This window comes from Mytilus californianus, unplaced genomic scaffold, assembly GCF_021869535.1.
Source record: "Mytilus californianus isolate M0D057914Y unplaced genomic scaffold, xbMytCali1.0.p SCAF_2, whole genome shotgun sequence".
In the NCBI taxonomy this organism is placed as follows: domain Eukaryota; kingdom Metazoa; phylum Mollusca; class Bivalvia; order Mytilida; family Mytilidae; genus Mytilus; species Mytilus californianus.
The window spans coordinates 62,646,036-62,668,753 of NW_026262668.1; the positions used below are offsets into that span (position 1 = coordinate 62,646,036).

General features: G+C 34.3%; 1 protein-coding gene across 1 annotated transcript; it reads right to left on the reverse strand.

Annotated features, from left to right (window-relative positions):
- Nucleotides 1–394: 394 nt before the first annotated feature.
- Nucleotides 395–22,088, reverse strand: LOC127730207 (ubiquitin-related modifier 1-like). Its single transcript, XM_052238493.1, has 5 exons — nucleotides 21,928–22,088; nucleotides 4,887–4,957; nucleotides 4,183–4,264; nucleotides 2,213–2,261; nucleotides 395–670 (listed from the first exon to the last, which is right to left on the reverse strand). Exons 1-5 carry the CDS (start codon nucleotides 21,954–21,956, stop codon nucleotides 602–604), a joined length of 300 nt encoding a protein of 99 aa, XP_052094453.1. The 5' UTR covers nucleotides 21,957–22,088; the 3' UTR covers nucleotides 395–601.
- Nucleotides 22,089–22,718: the final 630 nt, after the last annotated feature.

The following is a 22,718-nucleotide window of genomic DNA, read 5'->3' on the forward strand; positions in this document are numbered from 1 at the left end:
GATGTCAAGGTCAGGTGAACCCTGCTTGAAAGACATATCGACCTTGTAAGAATCCCATATACCAAATAAAGTTATCTTTTAACCTGGTACTCATAATGAGAGAAATTCCCATGATAAAAAACTATACAGTGACTGAACTGTGAAAATGAGGTCAAGGTTAATGGACAATTGACATATGTCAGAACTAAAGTTCGGAACAGAGGCATCTGTAGGCAAGGTATGAATTATCTAGGTCTTCTACCCTCATAAATATAAAGCTTTAGACAAATACACTATTGTTGCCAGATCAACATCCCTATGACTCACATTCTGTAACTTTCATTGCAGGCAAGACAAGAAAAACACACTATGCTAGAAGTAATAATTACATAAAAAAGAAGAAATTATATTTCAATTCGAATTTTAATTCAGATATTGGTTAATTATATATCACAAATTGTTTAGAAGAATCTAAATTGTTTTACTTGGTAGCTTCTTACAAATCCCATGTAAAATAATAGAGTGTCATATTCTAATCATTCCTAACATAGGATATTTCCAAAGCATTCCATACACCTAATATAGCAATCTTATTAAGTAAATTCATCTGTCATTGAGAAAATCATCCTCCATGTAATGTAGATATAAACACGATCCTATCATTTGGCTGTAAACTGTAATCCAACTCCCCCTGTAACCAAACAATATAAAACAATGAAGTGGAATAAAACATGTAAAGAAACAAATCATGGCTTCTACTTTTTAATAGTTCTCTATATTCATGCTTATGCGCTAATGCCATGACACTCGTTATCATAAGATACATAATTAATAGATAGTCCTTCAAACGTGCTGTTTTCTTTTTTATACTGTTTCTTATAACCAAAATAAAAGAAAAATGTGTCTGAGGATAAGAATTGTCCCCGCTCAAGCTTGCTTACAATATGTGAAAATACTTTTGGGACGGAAGGAAAAACAGATAGACAGATGGATGGTTGGTCAAGGGTAACACTTAATGCTCCCTTCACCTTACAGTGGGGGCATAAAAATATGTTAATTTGTTTCTAATTTCACTGAAGTGTACAATGATACCTAGTTTCTATTAATTAAAAGTTACTTATTGAAATATTTATAAATCTTATTAAACAGGTAAACTATGTGAATACAAGGATAGATATATGTACCGGTATGTGTATTACATTTTCTATAACATTGGTGACTCCTACAAATATTTTAAATATCAAGATGAAAACTGTACAAATTTAATATAAACAGAAAGATAATAATACATTTATTTTTCTACGTCATACATAACACATGGTTCCCAAATGTTTTATATCATCAATTCAAAGAAGTAACTGGTTGATAGTCTAATATTCTTAGAATATATATATTTATTTCAAGATATTTTATGTATTGAATATCTATTTAAGATTTCAATTAAGAACATTAGTTAGACGTATATGCAAGGAATGATTAGTGGCAAAGAGGGAAAAAAATCTCTTCAAAATTATAGGCAGCCAAGAAAAATAAACTACTGTGGATTCATTATTATTCTTGGAATACTAATTTTCGCGAGTAAATGCATGTGTAAACCACAAATTTAAATGTTCACCGAAGTTTTAATTTGTTAAAGACTTGAATGCAGACTACTGCCAAACCACAAATTCAAATATCCACGAATATACTAATTTTTCCTCAATTCATGAAAATTGGTACCCACAAAAAATAAATGAATCCACAATATTCTTTTATATTAGCAGAACACTCTGATCCACTGCTTTTGGCATTGCAATTTCAGAAAAAAAAAGAAAATCTTACAATAATACATTACAACAGTACATTTCACATGGCTACCATGAAAGTAGTTCAGTGGTTGTCGTTGGTTCATGTCTGTCGCATTTGTTTTGATATAAATTAGGCCATTGGTTTTCTCAATTTAATTGTTTCACATTTTTCATGTCGGGGACATTTATAGCTGACTATACGGTATGGGTTTTTCTCATTGATGAAGGCCTACAGTTGCCTATAATTGCGTACATTCACTTCATTTGAACTCTGGTGGATAATTGTCCCATTGGTAACCATACCACATTTCCTTATTTTTATATAATAATAATTATTAAACATTTGTTGCTGCTATAAATGTATAAGGGGTATTGGATATTCAAAACGTGTTCACAGTACATATATATATTTTCATGTAGATAGAATATATAATAATAAAACATACCATTAATTCCCAATCTGCATCATTTACTAGAACCAATATACCAGGGCGCCTGTAAATAAAAACTTCTGTAGATATTTTGTGATTGGGATTGCAATTTTCTTAAAGGGGCATTAGCTGTCAAATTCATGTTCACCGTTTTGCCTCAAATTCTCATATTTGATTTATATAACATACTAAAACGTATATCCAAATTATAAAAAAGTCTTAAATAAACAATTTACTATGCATGGAATCAATAATATGTATCAGCATTTCATGTGTATTTTAGTCTAGACGCCATCTAATTAATCATCTAAGTGACTGCTGACAGTCATATAACCCACTATAAACATAAATATAGATATAAATAGATAGCGAACATGTGCAATTGGATTTTTCTAGGTCTGCTTGATTTCATATTATAGGTTAAAAAATATGTTAATCTTCGTTTTTACATGTATAAGAATGAGTTTTTGTAGATCGAATCAGTCAACCAAATGGTTTACCCTTATTTCACTTTCAATGTTGACATTCTAGTCCTTTTAATAGCTGAACATGCCTAGCTTATGCATATCCTATCTCTAGATATGGGGTTAAATTGAAGGTTACATGAATACGGATTCAATAAGGTCGAATTACCTTCATAATTCATCAGTGATGTTTCTTAGCTTATTTTGATCAAATTGAACCAAACTGGCTGCTAAAAGTGAATTATTATTTCACTATTTCACTTTCATCAATGATTGAACAACAAAAAAATCATATTCTATTTTTTTTATATCTTGTAGCTAATGCCCCTTTAAAGATTTAAAGGGTATATAAAACCAAGCTTTAAACATGTTAAAAGTCTCAAGAATAGCAGAAAACATAACAACCAGAAATGTATTCCTTCTTTAAATGACTTATCAGTGGAGCTTGAAATCAAAACAGCTGGAAGGCCAAATGAATTACGAAGTTGAAGAGCATTGAAAACCAATTCAAGAGTCCATAAAAAAAACGCTAGTGAACTGATCTATTTAAGTAAATAAAAAAAAACATTATAATATAATTATCTATTATGAAAATTATGATGCTATTTTTGAAGGGTATTATGATGTGCAAGGACGTGTGTTTTATCTTACATGTACATATAGCTACGCCACTGACTTTTATATTCTTACTATTTTGACTAAACAGTCAGGGGACTTACTTAAATGAGTGATTTTCTCATGTCAGGTGATGACCTTGTACTAAATCTAGGATAATGAAATAAAAATCACTTGTTTAAGTATCATACCTCAATTTCCTTCCAAAAAATCACTTCTTTAAGTATCATTATTTTAATAACCCCCACTAATTTCAACACCCCCGAACAGTGAAATTTTGATCGCGAACAGTAGAATTTTATTACATAATCTATAAGATGAAACCTTGAATTTTACAGGAAAAATACTCCCACTGCTGGGAAAAATGTGTTAAGAAAGTATCAGTTCATTATAATGTAAAGCCATTTTTATAGCATTTTTTTAACTAAAATAGAATTTGCAGCTAAATGATTGCATCAAAGGCATAAACCTTGCTGCTTAAAAGAAGCAAAAAGTTCATTTTTTCAGTTTTACTAATGAAAAGATATTATCTAAACCTATGTGTTTAAAATTTTGGTAAAACAACAAAATCACAATTTGTGACAAAACTTCGAAATTTGCTACTTAAATAAGTGATTTAAAAATCACTTATTTCAATAAGACCCCTGACTGCTAAAGTCATGTTGCTACATATGTATTTTAGTAGGAACATGATATACCATATTGAAACTAGACACCCAAAGGATTAAGTGGGCTAAACTTGGTTACACTGGTTTTAGAGATTGAAAAAGGTAAACAAATTAAGGACACAAAGTGCTGATGATATATTTCCTAAATGTCCTTTTGGATACCGTGAATTAACAATAAAAGGTATATCCCATTTGTCCCTCTAGATTTTGAGCTGACACGTGTACAAATATAACTTACACAGTTTCTCCTTGCATAAAAAGTTCTGGCCTTTCTTTCAGCAAATTGTCTCTAACCCATGGAAGAAGTGTTTTAATAGTCCCTGTTAATATAATTTCATGAGACTTTACATTGTACAAATGTATGTTGTCACTTAATTTTGATAATTCATTTGTGTACATAGCTATATATTTTTTTACAATAAATATAATAAAAGTGTGATTTCTGAAAAGATAAAGTGGAAAATCATTTTTTACAAAGGTATTAGGCTCCTGTTATTAGGTCTTAGTTCTGTTGTAATGGGAACATTAAAATCTGATGCCTTGAGAAGAAAGAGTGCACGTTAAAGAACCCTGCAACAACCCAATGAGAAGTCCATAGGTGACCTGTTGCAAGGCCAAATTCCTTACCTTGTCCAACATACCCTCATTCTCCAGTGTTAGGCCAAATTTCCTGCCTTATTCTTTATGTGCCTGTTCAATGACAGGAGCCTTTTATTCAGTGGTTGTCTTTAAATGCTTTAAAATTGTTTTATCATATATTTTTTTTTTTTTTAAATGTTCCACATTTTGTTATGTCTGGCCTTTTTTAGAGGACTATACAGTATTGGTTTTTAATCATGAATCAAATAATTCTACGTTTTGTTGCTAAATGTCCAGACAAACTTTAATTCATGTATAAATTGAGACTTTCTGTCTACATGTATTAACAAACATGCAACTTACATGGATTTGAATTTTCGGGTAATACCACTTCATGTTTCTTCTGGTTATCAAACAAAAGTTCTGCTCCTCCACTGAAAATACACATGTAGAATTGAAATTAGTTTTTTACATATAAAAAGCCTTTTGTCCTGTCAAAATTACAAAAGACAGTAAGTCTTATTAATCAAAGAATCATCAGAGTTGTAATCCAGCCAATCTGACATGTACATCCACACATGTAAACAATTACTTGTTCATCATGTTCATTAAATTATTTCTTTCAAGTGAAATACAAATTTTTTATTCAAAGCATAAGTTGTTGCAAGATATCTATTCAAGTATTGTATCTATTTAAGATTGAAATGTCACCTGTAAGGGGGTCTCAAAATGTATGGTAGGAAATGGCAATGGTATTATGTGGTTGTGGTATACGTAGGAAATATCTAGCTATGTATGTTTTGGATATTTTTTGGTTTCTTTTGTCAGTCAGGGGTAATAATTACACAAGTCATGTTTATTTACTTGAAGATGAATGTAATATTTACTTGTATGAGTAAATTTGTATTATTTTAATTTTCCTATCAAGGTTTAAATTACCCCCCTTTCATCTTTTCCAAAAATTTACTTATACAAGTATATTTTTTCTAAATCCTTTAAATTCTCAAGTTTTGAGAGGTCAAACCATGCCTATACAATTTTCTTTTTGGTTTGTTCAAATTTTTTAATCAAGGTTCAAACTTTTATCTCAAGAGCTTAACAGAGAAATATATTATGCACACATAAATTACAAAACAAGAGGCTCTCAAGAGCCTGAATCACTCACCTGTATTTCAGAGGAGAAGATTTTTAATTACATATAAATGTTAGCAAACTTGATGAACAAATTGTGTAAAATTGTCTTTAAAGGGCAATAACTCCTTAAGGGGTCAATTGACAATTATGGTCATATTAACTTTTTTGTAGATCTTACTTTGCTGAACATTATTGCTGCTTACAGTTTATAAATATCTAGAATAATATTCAAAATAATAACAAAAAACTCCAAAATTTTGTTAAAACTACCAATTAGGTGGCAGCAACCCAACAATGGATTGTTCGATTCGTCTGAAAATTTCAGGGCTGATAGATCTTGACCAATTAAACAATTTTACCCCTGTCACATTTCCTCTAAAAGATTTAGTTTTTGAGATATAAGCCAAAAACTGCATTTGACCCTTATGTTCTATTTTTAGCCATGGCGGCCATGTTTGTCGATGGATACAAACTTCAGATACAATTTATAAACAAGATACCCTAAGGAACATTTAGTTAAAATTTGAAGGTAATTGGCCCAGTAGTTTTAGAGGAGAAGATTTTTAAATGTTAGCAAACTTGATGAACAAATTGTGTAAAATTGTCTTTAAAGGGCAATTACTCCTTAAGGGGTCAATTGACAATTATGGTCATAATAACTTTTTTGTAGATCTTACTTTGCTGAACATTATTGCTGCTTACAGTTTATATATATCTATAATAATATTCAAAATAATAACAAATAAAATGCTCCGCAGGGCGCAGCTTGATACGACCGCAGAGGTCGAACCCTGAACAGTTGGGGCAAGTATGGATACAACATTCAAGCTTGATACAGCTTTGCATTTGGATTGTGATTAAATATTTGACACAGCATAGGTTTCTGACACAGAATGAATGTGGTCTTAGATCTTAAAAATTTTAAATTGGACATTCACCTATTATGGTCCAATATCCAAAATCTAAATACATGGTTAGATTCAGCATATCAAAGAACCCCAAGAATTCAATTTTTGATGAAATCAAACAAAGTTTAATTTTGGACCCTTTTGACCTCAATGTGGACAAAGTTGATAACGGGGCCCAAAAATCAAAAATCTAAATACATGGTTAGATTCAGCATATCAAAGAACCCCATATATTCAATTTTTGTTGAAATCAAACAAAGTTTAATTTTGGACCTCGATTTGGACCAACTTGAAAACTGGGCCCATAATCAAAAATCTAAATACATGTTTAGATTCAGCATATCAAAGAACCCTAAGAATTCAATTTTTGTTAAAATCAAACTAAGTTTAATTTTGGACCCTTTGGACATTAATGTAGACCAATTTGAAAACGGAACCAAAAATTAAGAATCTAAATACACGGTTAGATTCGGCATATCAAAGAACCCCAATAATTCAATTTTTGATGAAATCAAACAAAGTTTAATTTTGGACCCTTTGGACCTCAATGTGGACCAATTTAAAAACGGGGCCCAAAATCCAAATACACGGTTAGATTCAGCATATTAAAGAACCCCAAAAATTCAAGAATAAAACCCCATTGAAATTGGTCAAGAAATAAGCAATTTATACGAAGTATCTTCTTTTGCACAATACTGTGCAATTAAATATTTCTTGCTATTGTGCAATACTGTACAATTGACAATTTCTTGCTATTGCGCAATATTGTGCTATTTGATATTTCTTGCTATTGCGCAATACTGTGCAATTGAAGATTTCTTGCTATTGCGCAATACTGTGCAATTGAAGATTTCTTGCTATTGTGCAATACTGTGCAATTGAAAATTTCTTGCTATTGCACAATACTTATTATATAATAATTTACACATCCTGTTTGGTGTGTACCTCCTACCATATCATTATTATTTGCTTTTAAATATAAATCAGAAATAACCAACTTAAAATGGAAAATTTTAAAAGAAAAAAAAAAGGAAAAAAAGAAAAAAAAGGAAAAAAAAAAAAATCCTCCCCCCCAATTTTTTGAACCCCCTTATGATTCATCACCCCCAAACTTAATCCCAGCCTTCCCTTTGTGGTATGGTACCTTGCGGTACAATTTCAGAGAGATCCATACACTTGAACACAAGTTATTGTCTGGAAACTAGGAAAATGTGTTTTTTGGCCCCTTTTTGGCCCCAAATTCCTAAACGTTTAGGGCAATTACCCCCAAACTCAAACCCAGCTTTCCCTTTGTGATATGGAACCTTGTAGTACAATTTCAGAAAGATCCATACACTTACACACAAGTTATTGTCCTGAAACTAGAAAAATGCTTGTTTTTTGCCCCTTTTTGGCCCCTAATTCCTAAAATATTGAGGCAATTACCCCCATCATCAATCCCAGCATTCCCTTTGTGGTATGGTACGTTGCAGTACAATTTCAGAGAGATCCATACACTTGAACACAAGTTATTGTCTGGAAACTAGAAAAATGCTTATTTTTGGCCCCTTTTTGGCCCCCAATTCCTAAACGTTTCGGCAATTACCCCCAAACTCAATTCCAGCTTTCCCTTTGTGATATGGAACCTTGTAGTACAATTTCAGAAAGATCCATACTCTTACACACAAGTTATTGTATGAAACTAGAAAAATGCTTGTTTTTTGCCCCTTTTTTGGCCCCTAATTCCTAAAATTTTGAGGCAATTACCCCCAAAATCAATCCCAGCATTCCTTTTGTGATATGGAACCTTGTGGTACAATGTCAGAGAGATCCATACACTAACACACAAGTTATGTCTGGAAGTTACAAAAATGCTTATTTTTGGACCTTTTTTGGCCCCTAATTCCTTAACTGTTGGTACCATAACCCCCAAAATCAATCCCAACCTTCCTTTTGTGGTATTGAACCTTGTGGTAAAATTTCATAGAGATCCATTCACTTAAACTAAAGTTAGAGTGCGAAAACCAATGTGTCTTCGGACGACGCCGGACGACGACGACGCCAACGTCATACCAATATACGACCACAAAAATTTTTTTGCGGTCGTATAAAAAAAACTGCATTTGAACCCAATGTTCTATTTTTAGCCATGGCGGCCGTGTTTGTCGATGGATCAAAACTTCGGATACAATTTATAAACTAGATACCCTAAGGAACATTTAGTTAAAGTTTGAAGGTAATTGGCCCAGTAGTTTCAGAGGAGATGATTTTTTAAATAGTTTACGACGACAGACGACGACAACAGACAACGGACGAACGGATGCCAAGTGATGGCATAAGCTCACATGGGGCCCTTTGGGCCCTGGTGAGCTAAAAATGTACTATGAACAGTGTGCAAGGTCTTCAAAAATTGCTCCATGGAGACTCGTTGATTAGCAGTATTTTGAAGATAACAGACAAATGAGATTTTTCATTGTCCATGAATTTATACTTTCATAATTTAATTTTGGATGTAACGCGTCTTCTGATTGGCTGAAGTTGTTTTGTTTATCAGCTCATAGACATAATTTTGTCATGTGACTGTGACGTCATCAACGTTTTTTAATGGTTTACTCCGGTTTAAAATGGAATTTAAGAAATGACTGTAATATTTTTTCTGTCTATTCGAAATAACATAAAAAATGTGGTGCACACTTTAAAATAACCCGCTATGCGGGTTATTCAGTGTGCACCACATTTTTGATGTTATTTCTTCATAGACAGAAAAAATATTACAGTCATTCCTTAAATGAATAGTAAAGACAACTATTTATGACAGACAATTAAACACTCCATTACATCTATGAAGTAAAGGGAAATTCAAGAAAAGAAGAAAATATGAATTTATTACTTATATTAAAAGCTGATTTTTTGTAGAAACAATTATATTTTCCTCCCTTTATAAACATGATAAAAAAAAAAAACCATGTCCAAAAGTACTGTACAAAGTGTGTACGAAACAAATGTGGCGGAAAGTACTATAGCCACAGTGGCAGTGTGGCCAAAACATCTTACATCCATAAAATTTTACTGCCAAATTAATTTTCCTGTATAAGTAAATAAAACTGGAGGCTCTCAAGAGCCTGTGTCGCTCACCTGACTCTACTTTGGTTTTAGAAATCATGTAAAGATAGATAAAAATCATAACAGATACCCAAATAATGATTGAGGCCAAATTTTGATTAATATTGGTCCCGTTATTTAATAAAATATCCTGGTGGCCATCTTGAACAGTAAATCGGCAACAAAGTAGCAACACTTGGTCAGCACTTCATAAGGAACATTCATGCCATGTTTGGTTTCATTCCATTCAGTGGTACTCTAAAAGTAGACATTTGTATGTATTTCCCATAGGGTCCTATGTTAAACTAAGCCCCCCCCCCCCTAGCAGCCATCTTGGATGATGGATCGACTGCAAAGTAACAACACTTGGTCAGCAACTCATAAGGAACATTCATGCCATGTTTGGTTCCATTCCATTCAGTGGTTCTCTAAAAGAAGACAATTGTATGTATTTCCCATAGGGTCCTATGTAAAACTAAGTCCCCCGCTGGCGGCCATCTTGGATGATGGATCGGCTGCAAAGAAACAACACTTGGACAACACCTCATAAGGAACATTCATGCCATGTTTGGTTCCATTCCATTCAGAGGTTCTCTAAAAGAAGACATTTTGTATGTATTTCCAGTAGGGTCCTATGTTAAACTAAGTCACCCACTGGCAGCCATCTTGGATGATGGATCTGCTGCAAAGTAACAACACTTGATCAGCACCTTATAAGGAACATTCATGCCATGTTTGGTTTCATTCCATTCACTGGTTCTCTAAGAGAAGACATTTGTATGTATTTCCCATAGGGTCCAATGTTAAACTAAGTCCCCCGCTGTCGGCCATCCTGGATGATGGACCGACTGCAAAGTTACAACACTTGGTCGGCACCTTATAAGGAACATTCATGCCATGTTTTGTTTCATTCCATTCAGTGGTTCTCTAAAAGAAGACATTTGTATGTATTTCCCATAGGGTCTTATGTTCAACTAAGTCCCCCCGCTGGCGGCCATCTTGGATGATGGACCGATTGCAAAGTAACAACACTTGGTCAACATCTCATAAGGAACATTCATGCCATGTTTGGTTCCATTCCATTTATTGGTTCTCTAAAAGAAGACATTTTTATGTATTTCCCAAAGGGTCCTATGTAAAACTAAGTCCCCCGCTGGCGGCCATCTTGGATGATGGATCCGCTACAAAGTAACAACACTTGGTCAGCATCTCATAAGGAAGATTCATGCCATGTTTGGTTTCATTCCATTCAGTGGTTCTATTAAAGAAGACATTTGTATGTATTTCCCATAGGTCCAATGTTAAACTAAGTCCCCTGCTGTCTGCCATCTTGGATAATGGACCGACTGCAAAGTAACAAAACTTGGTCAGCACCTCATAAGGAACATTCATGCCATGTTTGGTTTCATTCCATTAAGTGGTTCTCTAAAAGAAGACATTTGTATGTATTTCCCATAGGTCCTATGTTAAACTAAGTCCCCTGCTGTCGGCCATCTTGGATGATGGACCAACTGCAAAGTAACAACACTTGGTCAGAACCTCATAAGGAACATTCATGCCATGTTTGGTTTCATTCCATTCAGTGGTTCTCTAAAAGAAGACATTTGTATGTATTTCCCATAGGGTCCTATGTTAAACTAAGTCCCCCGCTGGCGGCCATCTTGGATGATGGACCGACTGCAAAGTAACAACACTTGGTCAGCATCTCATAAGGAACATTCATGCCATGTTTGGTTCCATTCCATTCAGTGGTTCTCTAAAAGAAGACATTTTTATGTATTTCCCATAGGGTCCCATGTTAAACTAAGTCCCCCGCTGGCGGCCATCTTGGATGATGGATCGGCTACAAAGTAACAACACTTGGTCAGCACCTCATAAGGAACATTCATGCCATGTTTGGTTTCATTCCATTCAGTGGTTCTCAATAAGAAGACATTTGTATGTATTTCCCATAGGGTCCTATGTTAAACTAAGTTCCCCGATGGCGGCCATCTTGGATGATGGATCGGTTACAAAGTAACAACACATGGTCAGCACCTCATAAGGAACATTCATGCCATGTTTGGTTTTATTCCATTCAGTGGTTCTCTAAAAGAAGTCATTTGTATGCATTTCCCATAGGGTCCTATGTTAAACTAAGTCCCCCGCTGGCGGCCATCTTGGATGATGGATCGGCTACAAAGTAACAACACTTGGTGAGCACCTCATAAGGAACATTCATGCCATGTTTGGTTTCATTCCATTCAGTGGTTCTCTAAAAGAAGTCATTTGTATGCATTTCCCATAGGATCCTATGTTAAACTAAGTCCCCCGCTGGCGGCCATCTTGGATGATGGATCGGCTACAAAGTAACAACACTTGGTCAGCACCTCATAAGGAACATTCATGCCATGTTTGGTTTCATTCCATTCAGTGGTTCTTTAGAAGTTCAAAATGTAAAAAGTTAACGCCGACGACGGACGACGGACGCCAAGTGATGAGAAAAGCTCACTTGGCCCTTCGGGCCAGGTGAGCTAAAAATAAGTATTAAGGTCAGATCATATGATTTCGTACATCATATGAATTCGTACTATGCATACTTTTTCAATAGAAATTGTGATGTCACAATGCATTCTTAATAGCACGAAAACCCATGACGAGGATAACCTTGACCAAATTGACTGTTTGAAGAATTCCCAGAATATCAATCTAATAATAAAATATATATATCTTGCAAAAGTTAAGCTGGACTGAAACTGGAATCTTAAAAAGTATTTTTGGTATTATGTACTATTTTTCTTATAGCTATAAGCAGGAACATATATCAATGTATATATTGACGGGACTTGACACTACCTAATTGTAGCCGATTTTATCGTCGGGTCATAGTTAATAAAGATACACAATACGGAAACGGACATGTGTTTAAAACGTACTCGCTATTATCCTAATAATTTCTGATAGTATCAATAAAAGTCATTCAAACTAGTTTTATAGTGATGCCAGTGTATCAAACTTGAATTCTATCACTTCAAATTTGTTAAAATCGCATTCATTTCATCACAGAATGCAAACAGGGTAATAAAAAAATGGCGCTGATTGCATTCCCTAACTCACATGACTCACAAACCATTATAAAACACTTCACATCAAATAAATCAAACTTATCAGTGATCTCCCCAGGCCGTTTTAGCGTCGCGGCCCCGCGATGCTATAATTTTTTACCGTGACGCTATAATAATTTCCGCGACGCTATAATTATTTTGAGGACGCTATGCTTTTCTTGTCTGCTCTATACATTGCCGCAATATCGATGTCCTAAATTTCGAACTTTCATTGAATTGCCGCTTGTGATCATAAAAATTATATCACCTTTAATTGTAATCCCTTCAAATCGGACATAAGAGGCAATTAAGATTGATTAAATAGGTGTTAATTGCCCTTTGGGTGATAACTGTTTGGATACGAATACCCCAAGCTGACACTTATGACATGACTGATAACACGTGGCCCAATTGCAAAATTTTGACATCGAGAAAATCATAAACAATTCGAAATCTACGTTTGAATCAAGGCAAATTCGTCTCCTAAGAGAAGAAAAAAACAAAACAAAAAAACGAGCGAACTTAACAGGCTGGTCGTTTGTTATTTCAAACTAACAACTTGTAAAGAAGTGTTTTCTTTCCATTCCGGTACTCGAGACACAGGCACTTGTTTCTATCCATGGGAAGCCCCACTATCAACGTAAATATACGTTGATAGTGGGGCTTCCCATGGATAGAAACAAGCGCCTGTGACTCGAGAGCGTACACAAACCATTTCGATTCTGGGCAAAATAAGTTCTATACTTCATTAGAACGTGATGAAAATTGCCTTTAGGTAATGTTTCATCTATTTATTACAGTAAAATCGTGATATATTCATCCAATTCGCTTCTCAAACATTGTTTATTTTCGTAAATTTTTCTTCGACCGCCGATATATTTGTACTAATTACGGATCGGAAGCGGACCAGCTATGATCAAAATCCGCATTTTTACGGTAATAACTACAGACGCAGAAATGGCACAGCTGACAGAACTAGAGGCTCTAAAGAGCCTGTGTCGCTCACCTTGGTTTATGTGAATATTAAACAAAGGACGCAGATGGATTCATGACAAAATTGTGTTTTGGTGATGGTGATGTGTTTGTACATCTTAATTTACTGAACATTTTTCCTGCTTACAATTATCTCTATCTATAATTAACTTGGCCCAGTAGTTTCAGAGGAGAAGATTTTTGTAAAAGATTACTAAGATTTACGAAAAAATGGTTAAAAATTGACTATAAAGGGCAATAACTCCTAAAGGGGTCAACTGACAATTTCGGTCATGTTGACTTATTTGTAGATCTTACTTTGCCGACATTTATTGTTTTTAACAGTTTATCTCTATCTATAATAATATTCAAGATAATAACCAAAAACAGCAAAATCACCTTAAAATTACCAATTCAGGGGCAGCAACCCAACAACGGGTTGTCCGATTCATCTGAAAATTTCAGGGCAGATAGATCTTGACCTGATAAACAATTTTACTTCATGTCAGATTTGCTTTAAATGCTTTGGTTTTTGAGTTAAAAGCCAAAAACTGAATTTTACCCCTATGTTCTATTTTTAGCCGTGGCGGCCATCTTGGTTGGTTGACCAGGTCACGCCACACATTTTTAAAACTAGATAACCAAATGATGATTGTGGCCAAGTTTGGTTTAATTTGGCCACGGAGTTTCAGAGGAGAAGATTTTTGTAAAAGATTACTAAGATTTACGAAAAATGGTTAAAAATTGACTATAAAGGGCAATTACTCCTAAAGGGGTCAACTGACCATTTCGGTTATATTGACTTATTTGTAAATCTTACTTTGCTGAACATTATTGCTGTTTACAGTTTATCTCTATCTATAATAATATTCAAGATAATAACCAAAAACAGCAAAATTTCCTTAAAATTACCAATTCAGGGGCAGCAACCCAATAACGGGTTGTCCGATTCATCTGAAAATTTCAGGGCAGATAGATCTTGACCTGATAAACAATTTTACTTCATGTCAGATTTGCTTTAAATGCTTTGGTTTTTAAGTTAAAAGCCAAAAACTGAATTTTACCCCTATGTTCTATTTTTAGCCGTGGCGGCCATCTTGGTTGGTTGACCAGGTCACGCCACACATTTTTAAAACTAGATAACCAAATGATGATTGTGGCCAAGTTTGGTTTAATTTGGCCACGGAGTTTCAGAGGAGAAGATTTTTGTAAAAGATTACTAAGATTTACGAAAAATTGTTAAAAATTGACTATAAAGGGCAATAACTCCTAAAGGGGTCAACTGACCATTTCAGTCATGTTGACTTATTTGTTAATCTTACTTTTCTGAACATTATTGCTGTTTACAGTTTATCTCTATCTATAATAATATTCAAGATAATAACCAAAAACAGCAAAATTTCCTTAAAATTACCAATTCAGGGGCAGCAACCCAACAACAGGTTGTTCGATTCATCTGAAAATTTCAGGGCAGATAGATCTTGACCTGATAAACAATTTTACTTCGTGTCAGATTTGCTCTAAATGCTTTGGTTTTTGAGTTATAAGCCAAAAACTGCATTTTACCCCTATGTTTTATTTTTAGCTGTGGCGGCCATCTTGGTTGGTTGGCCGGGTCACGCCACACATTTTTAAAACTAGATAACCAAATGATGATTGTGGCCAAGTTTGGTTTAATTTGGCCCAGTTGTTTCAGAGGAGAAGATTTTTGTAAAAGATTACTAAGATTTACGAAAAATGGTTAAAAATTGACTATAAAGGGCAATTACTCCTAAAGGGGTCAACTGACCATTTCGGTTATATTGACTTATTTGTAAATCTTACTTTGCTGAACATTATTGCTGTTTACAGTTTATCTCTATCTATAATAATATTCAAGATAATAACCAAAAACAGCAAAATTTCCTTAAAATTACCAATTCAGGGGCAGCAACCCAATAACGGGTTGTCCGATTCATCTGAAAATTTCAGGGCAGATAGATCTTGACCTGATAAACAATTTTACTTCTGTCAGATTTGCTTTAAATGCTTTGGTTTTTGAGTTAAAAGCCAAAAACTGAATTTTACCCCTATGTTTTATTTTTAGCCGTGGCGGCCATCTTGGTTGGTTGACCAGGTCACGCCACACATTTTTAAAACTAGATAACCAAATGATGATTGTGGCCAAGTTTGGTTTAATTTGGCCACGGAGTTTCAGAGGAGAAGATTTTTGTAAAAGATTACTAAGATTTACGAAAAATTGTTAAAAATTGACTATAAAGGGCAATAACTCCTAAAGGGGTCAACTGACCATTTCAGTCATGTTGACTTATTTGTTAATCTTACTTTGCTGAACATTATTGCTGTTTACAGTTTATCTCTATCTATAATAATATTCAAGATAATAACCCAAAACAGCAAAATTTCCTTAAAATTACCAATTCAGGGGCAGCAACCCAATAACGGGTTGTCCGATTCATCTGAAAATTTCAGGGCAGATAGATCTTGACCTGATGAACAATTTTTGCTCTTAATGCTTTGGTTTTTGAGTTATAAGCTAAAAACTGCATTTTACCCCTATGTTCTATTTTTAGCCGTGGCGGCCATCTTGGTTGGTTGACCGGGTCACGCCACACATTTTCAAAACAAGATACCCCAATGATGATTGTGGCCAAGTTTGATTAAATTTGGCCCAGTAGTTTCAGAGGAGAAGATTTTTGTAAAAGTTTGCGGACGACGGACGACGGACGACGGACGCAGGACGACGGACGACGGACGCAAAGTGATGAGAAAAGCTCACTTGACCTTTCAGGTCAGGTGAGCTAATAATAATGATCCCAAAAGGGAAAGCTTCTCATTCCACATGAATTTACAGACTATTTGTTAGATCTCCTTGCAAAATGTATTTATTTCTATGTAAACGCATATTGTTTCAATTAATTTACTGATAAAGTAGTTTAACAATGTTAAAAACATATATCTGTTTGAAACAACTGGGACTGATACATTGAGTCCCAGGAAATAATGAATTTCATAAACATGATAAACAGAATAGTTTTTAATTGAAATGGTATTACTATATGATACTTTCTTTTCCTTTTTGATATAAAAGAAGTTCTCTTTTGTACTAGATTTTTAGTTGGTAGTTTCTATCAAGAAAAATATAATTCTGTAACTATAAATGAATATTAAAGAAATAAACTAAAAGAACAGTTATACTTTAATTGTATTCTCAGTTATGAATTGAAAAAATTCAACATAACTTAAAAGAAAGAGAGCATCGCCGCGACGCAACAAATGACATTGAAATATAAATACAATTTTTTTTTTACGCCAAATGTGATGCTATCCAAAATTCCTGGGGAGAACACTGCTTATTTTGGTCATTTTATATGAAAAAATATATCTGCTTTATGATAAAACTTGTATTTATTTACGATTAGAATTATTTGGTTAATTTATTGAGCAGATCCGATAGTTTTTCAGTCAGACGCTAAAAATTTCCATAAATCTCACGAAGTCTCGGGGAGTCCAAGATTTTATCAATTTTATACTGAAAAGCCTATCAGATTCATTTCCCGTTAGATATGCTGTTCCCAGCTTTAAGTATTAGTTTCTGATGTATTTTTTATTCAATTCCAATCAATGAACATGATGAAAACTGAATATTAGACTTTGCATTTATGCTACTAAGAAACCATCGAGTCGCATTTACCATGTTTACACACTTCCATAACAATCAATGTCAACGAATTACATTGTCCACTCAGTCAATGAATTATATCTCTTGACCATGAGGACAACAAATCTATGAAACATATACAAATACTCATAGCCTACATAGGAGAGATATGGTAAAAAAATCAAATAATCATGATAATATACAATTATGGCCCTTAGAAAAGGTGAATCTCCAAAATTGTCAACACGAGAAAGTTATTTCACTGATGGCGCACCCCGAAGTGAAATAATTTTTTAGGGTTGACAATTTTGGATATTTATCACTTCTTAGGGGCCACAATTGTTTTATTATACCGAACGAACAGTGGAAGGGCCTTTTGAACCATTGAAAAAGCACTTACCTTACTATAGTTACACAAACACAAGTTGACGTTTGAAAATACATTTGTGTCTTAGAATTTCTTGTATGTCATGTATGTACAACAAAGGTAGAATCTTTTTGTAAAAAATTGATGGTCCTGAAAAGGACCGGTACCGTTTATAAAAGATATTATCCGCATTAGATGCATGTCCAAAGCCTTGTTTCCTCGTCACTCGATGGGCTTCTTGTGACGTGAACGTTGCCATTTTGTTGACTTACGTCTGTGACATCAATTTCATGGGAGATAACTCGTGTAGAAATCAAGAAACTCAAAAGGTTATTCGCTGGTGAATAACCATACCGCTGGTGTAAATTTTTAGGGTAATTCGTCCTTCCTTGCAATTAAATGAAAATTAACTGAATTATTCTATGTCACGTGATAATGTGTTACCCAACTGAATTGAGGGGGGATAGGACCTTTATCGGGACTCCGGGATTGGGTGTTTTTAAGCTCGGGATTTCGGGATTGACCCTTTTGGGATCCGGGAATTCTTTTTTTCGAATTTCGGGATGTCGGGATTTAATTTTTTTAAATTTGGGACCTCGGGATTTCATGTTTTAAAGCCCGGGATTTCGGGATCAGGACCCCTCCTACCCTCCCTCTGAATTGTTTATAATATATATATGTAAGGTATAATAATTCCAGATAGGGGAAATTCGCCTAATTGCGGACACTTTTTCAAATCTGGAAGTTTGGATACCGTGGAGGCCAATTGCGGACATACTGGTGGTTGTATTTGACAGGAGAGGATAGAGGGGTATCAAATGGACTATTTCCCGCGTTTTCAGGTCTCCTCTCTTGATTGGTAGATTGCAAACTCTTAAAACCCGCGGAAATGCCGAGTCGCGTAAATGCGGACAGGAGGAGTTAAAATACGGACACCTTGTCGTCAAATTGCGGACACTTATTTTTAAACAGTTCTTGCTATTCAAAACGCAGGTATTAAGCATATATAACATTAGATCTCATGAATACCCTCAGGAATACCCTTTCAGTGCATCTTCAAGCATGTTTGAGAATGGTTTTCTCGCATGAACTGGTAATACATGTGGAAAGGTGAGAAAATAAAATTAAAAAAGTTCATTAAATATCTTATGCCATACCATGATATAAGATGCAGAAACTTTTTTGTACTGACAACTTCCATCGGGATATTGTCTTCCAAGATGCATGCATGCACATATACGAGATATAGTTGTGATAACTTTCAATTTTAAATCGTATGGCATTCATTGTAATGTGTTTTAATGTCCTAATCACTTAAAAATCTGTAGCCCTCACTCAAGAGCATAAGATGCCTTGAGGCGAGATTTTTTTTTGCACTTTCCGATACTTATAAGATAATTTTATTTATCCTCGGGTTTCTATGTACTCTTTGACAATCATGATTTTTTTGCGGCCCATCCTACACCATGAACATCTGTAAACAGTTTATGGAATGGGTAAAAAGGCTTAATTTTTAAGAATTGGGAAATCAAAAATTTATGGGAAAACGCAAGGTGTGAGGGAACATGCAAATTTTGTAAATTGAAATGTTTAAAAAAAAAATAAGAATATGAAAAAATGGACACCAAAATATTTTGGGGAATTATGGAAAAGTCAGAATTATGTTTAGTTTTATATGTATTGTCTATCATTTGTTGTTTCTAATGTAATGTATTGGTCTTTTGTTGGGCAATGTATGACAAATATATGTTGAAAAACCTAGCCCGTAATTATAAATATATGTAATTCATTGACCGCTCCCGACATGTGTAACTTCAAAGCATATTTTAGCGGCGATCGATGTCTTTCAAAATTACTGCACTTTTCTTGTATCCCTGGTGCTTTCGACTGGAGAACCGTTGTACACAAACATCGTACAAGTTGGCACTCTGAGGCGGGTAGGGAGCAAGAAGGTGAACTTTGGTTTATTTTTATCAATAGTACCACTTAAGTCGACGCAAGGGGCCGTCTTGACCTTGTAGGATATGAATGATTCGTTCATTGTTGAAGGGTCTTGCTGGCCTAAGTCCAATATCTCGAAAATGAAAAGTAAAAAAAAATGAAAGGGAGCTTCCTCTAATGTTACTAAATGTGGTGCTAAAATTTCTTTTCAAATCTGTCGGAGTAAATTTGAGTTATCCTACGACATAGAAAGTGTAGACGGACGGATGAATAGACGGGCAGAGTGATTACTATAATTGGGCACCCGCCAAAAGTCGACAGGCCATAATAAAGACGTAGTGCTGTATATTGTGGTCACGCATGATGATACGCTATAGGCGTCGGTGCATTTCGTCACATATATACTTTTACACATATATACATATATAATGCCCGTTCTCTGACCAATAATGGCATCGGATATCATCCGACTCGCGAAAGGATACCAGCGTGTGCAGAACATGCATACCTAGTTCTGTGCCTTTAGAGGAAATGTCTAAAACACAACAGGTTAACGATAGGAATATGGAAGATGCAGGTAATACATTTTCACCCGAGGAGAAGGATGAGGACGGGGAAGAGCTCATTAAAAACTTTTTAGTTATTAAATAGTTTACATTTGAATTGTTATATGATTACAAAGCATTTAGTTTATGATTATTTGATAACTAAAGAAAATAAGTTTTTGATTACCAAAGCAAATATTTAATGATTATGTGATTATGTTGGCAAAAATTTGGTGATTATGCGATTACTGGTACCTCCCCGTGAAGGGGCCTCGTTTGTTTTTGTGTATTGGTTACATTATTTCTATCATGTTTTGACAAGTTTTGTAAAAACATTTCTTTCAAAAGAATATTCGTGATATCAATAAGTTCATCTGCCTCTTTAGCAGTAAGAATGTCCAACTCTTCACCTCTTCTACTTGATTTTCTAGAAACAAACACAATGCTGCTGAATTCATTTTCCTTATCACTTTCAATAATTTTGCATAGTAGTGTTGATACATATTCATGTTTTGATATATAAACGTATTAATTTCATAAATAAATAGCCAATAACATCATTGTCAAATAGCCACTCGTCTACGAGACATTGTTGCAATTTCATTCGGGCGATTGTTTTCTGTACCTTTTTATTTCATTCCATGTGCTTTCGCAAAAAGTCCTAAACATGTAAACATTCTGTAAAGAAAGAGAAATAGATTGGCTTGCCATCCCGCCCGGGGATAACGTTTTCAGTTTTTGGCCTATTAAAGATGTGTGCAAGTTGCCAACTAGAGTGGAAATCAGACTTGTAAATGCATTATGTTCGTAATATAAAAATGAAAGCAAAACAAATAAACTCAAATAAACACTTTATTGATATAAATGTATCGGATTGAAACTAATAATGCTAGATTATAAGAGAGTTTTGTTTATTTCCGTCATCATGGTATTGACATATGCACCACTGCACGTGTTAGTTGTTCAAAATATTTTGTGTCCGCATTTCGGCTATCATATTATTTTCGGTGGTGAAAATGCGGACACTTGCTTATTCCTATTTTGTGATCAAAATTTAGACAAATCAGTAAAAATAATTAAAATAAATGTTTCCTTGCATAAAATACGCAATGCCTATTGCTTTTCAACACAAAAATTGCCATTCTTACATGAACAACTGTGTATTGAATGTGACACGCTGACTTTGGACCTTTTTCAAAATTTCCCGGTTTTCAAACTTGTTGACATAAGCTATTTATAGCATGCAATTTCAATCACATGACACACAAGTAAATCGTAAGCAATAATCATGATAACCTTATATTGCAACAAAATAGATTCAATAGTAAACAAAACACCTTATTTGTTATATCTATTTTATTTCAATTTTCCATAATTTTATTGAAAGGTGAGATATTCGTTTTCCGTCCGCATATCGGCGCTGTCCGCAATTAAGCGATTTTCCCCTAATCATGTCATCAGACATTGTCAGAGGGTGTTTTTCAATGTTGATTTTTATAGATCCTTCATTGACATCAAGGCAAAAATTAAAATAGCCTTCGAAGACGTAATAATTATAAATTATATAATTTGCATGGGCATCATGGTACATCTGGGAACAGTATATCTAACAATATATATGTTCCTGGGTACATTTATGAAAATATATATTCTAATAGAAGGGCTGGTTATTTGCTATTCATCAACTTAAGTTAAAACCATCAAATATTAACCTTAGTTCTATTGTTACAGGACATGACATTCTGAATCTTTTCTAATCTATGGTGTGATGACAGAGTAATATCTTTAGTAATTTACAAGTGAACATGTATTTTTCTTCTTTTTTCTTTCGCCTGGTTTAAAAACATAAAATATATCTCCCTTTCTCCAACAGTATCGGAAAATACCAGTTAGGTAAAATTAAAAGTCGCATATTACCGTAAAGGAAAAGCAGCGATTCCGTATGAATCGAATAGTTCACATTTATCTAGGACTAATAGTGACTGAGTAATATATATATAGGTCCCTGACCAGCATTAATGAAGAGGTATACTCAGTAATTTTGTGGTATGTTCTACTATATAAATCCTTGGGCTAATTGAATAAAACAACTGTCTGACTTAGAGCACTTTAAATCAAGGATTTGTATACTGAAATCTATACTATACAAAACCTTGACTAAATTATGAGGACGTCAAGTTAAACCCTGAGGTTAAACCTGACCCCTCCCCCAGAAAAAAAATGAATAACACAGTGACTGTAGTTGTAGGTCGATTTTAAACGCTTTAGTAGTGAGAAATCAAGATATCCAGATTTGTACAAGCTAGGCTGGCATGATTCTGGATTGCACCAAATTTCCAGTAGGATCCAGCTGGGTATTTCTAAAAAAACTAGCTGGGACCAAGGATTTGTATAGTAATTGTATACTATACAAATCCTTGCTGGGACCAGAGACATATTGTATTATATGTCTCTGCTGGGACTAATGAATTAGCCAAAGTAAAAACTAGAGCAGAGACATATA

What these genes read in the sequence shown, in the direction of transcription:
- LOC127730207 (XM_052238493.1), bottom strand. Translation starts at nt 21,956, where the DNA reads ATGTCATGTCCTGTAACAATAGAACTAAG. An exon ending in TTTATGCAAGGAGAAACTGT is followed by an intron (nt 2,262 to 4,182) that starts GTAAGTTATATT and finishes TTTTATTTACAG; the next exon opens with GCGCCCTGGTATATTGGTTC. An exon ending in ATGCAGATTGGGAATTAATG is followed by an intron (nt 671 to 2,212) that starts GTATGTTTTATT and finishes GTTTGGTTACAG; the next exon opens with GGGGAGTTGGATTACAGTTT.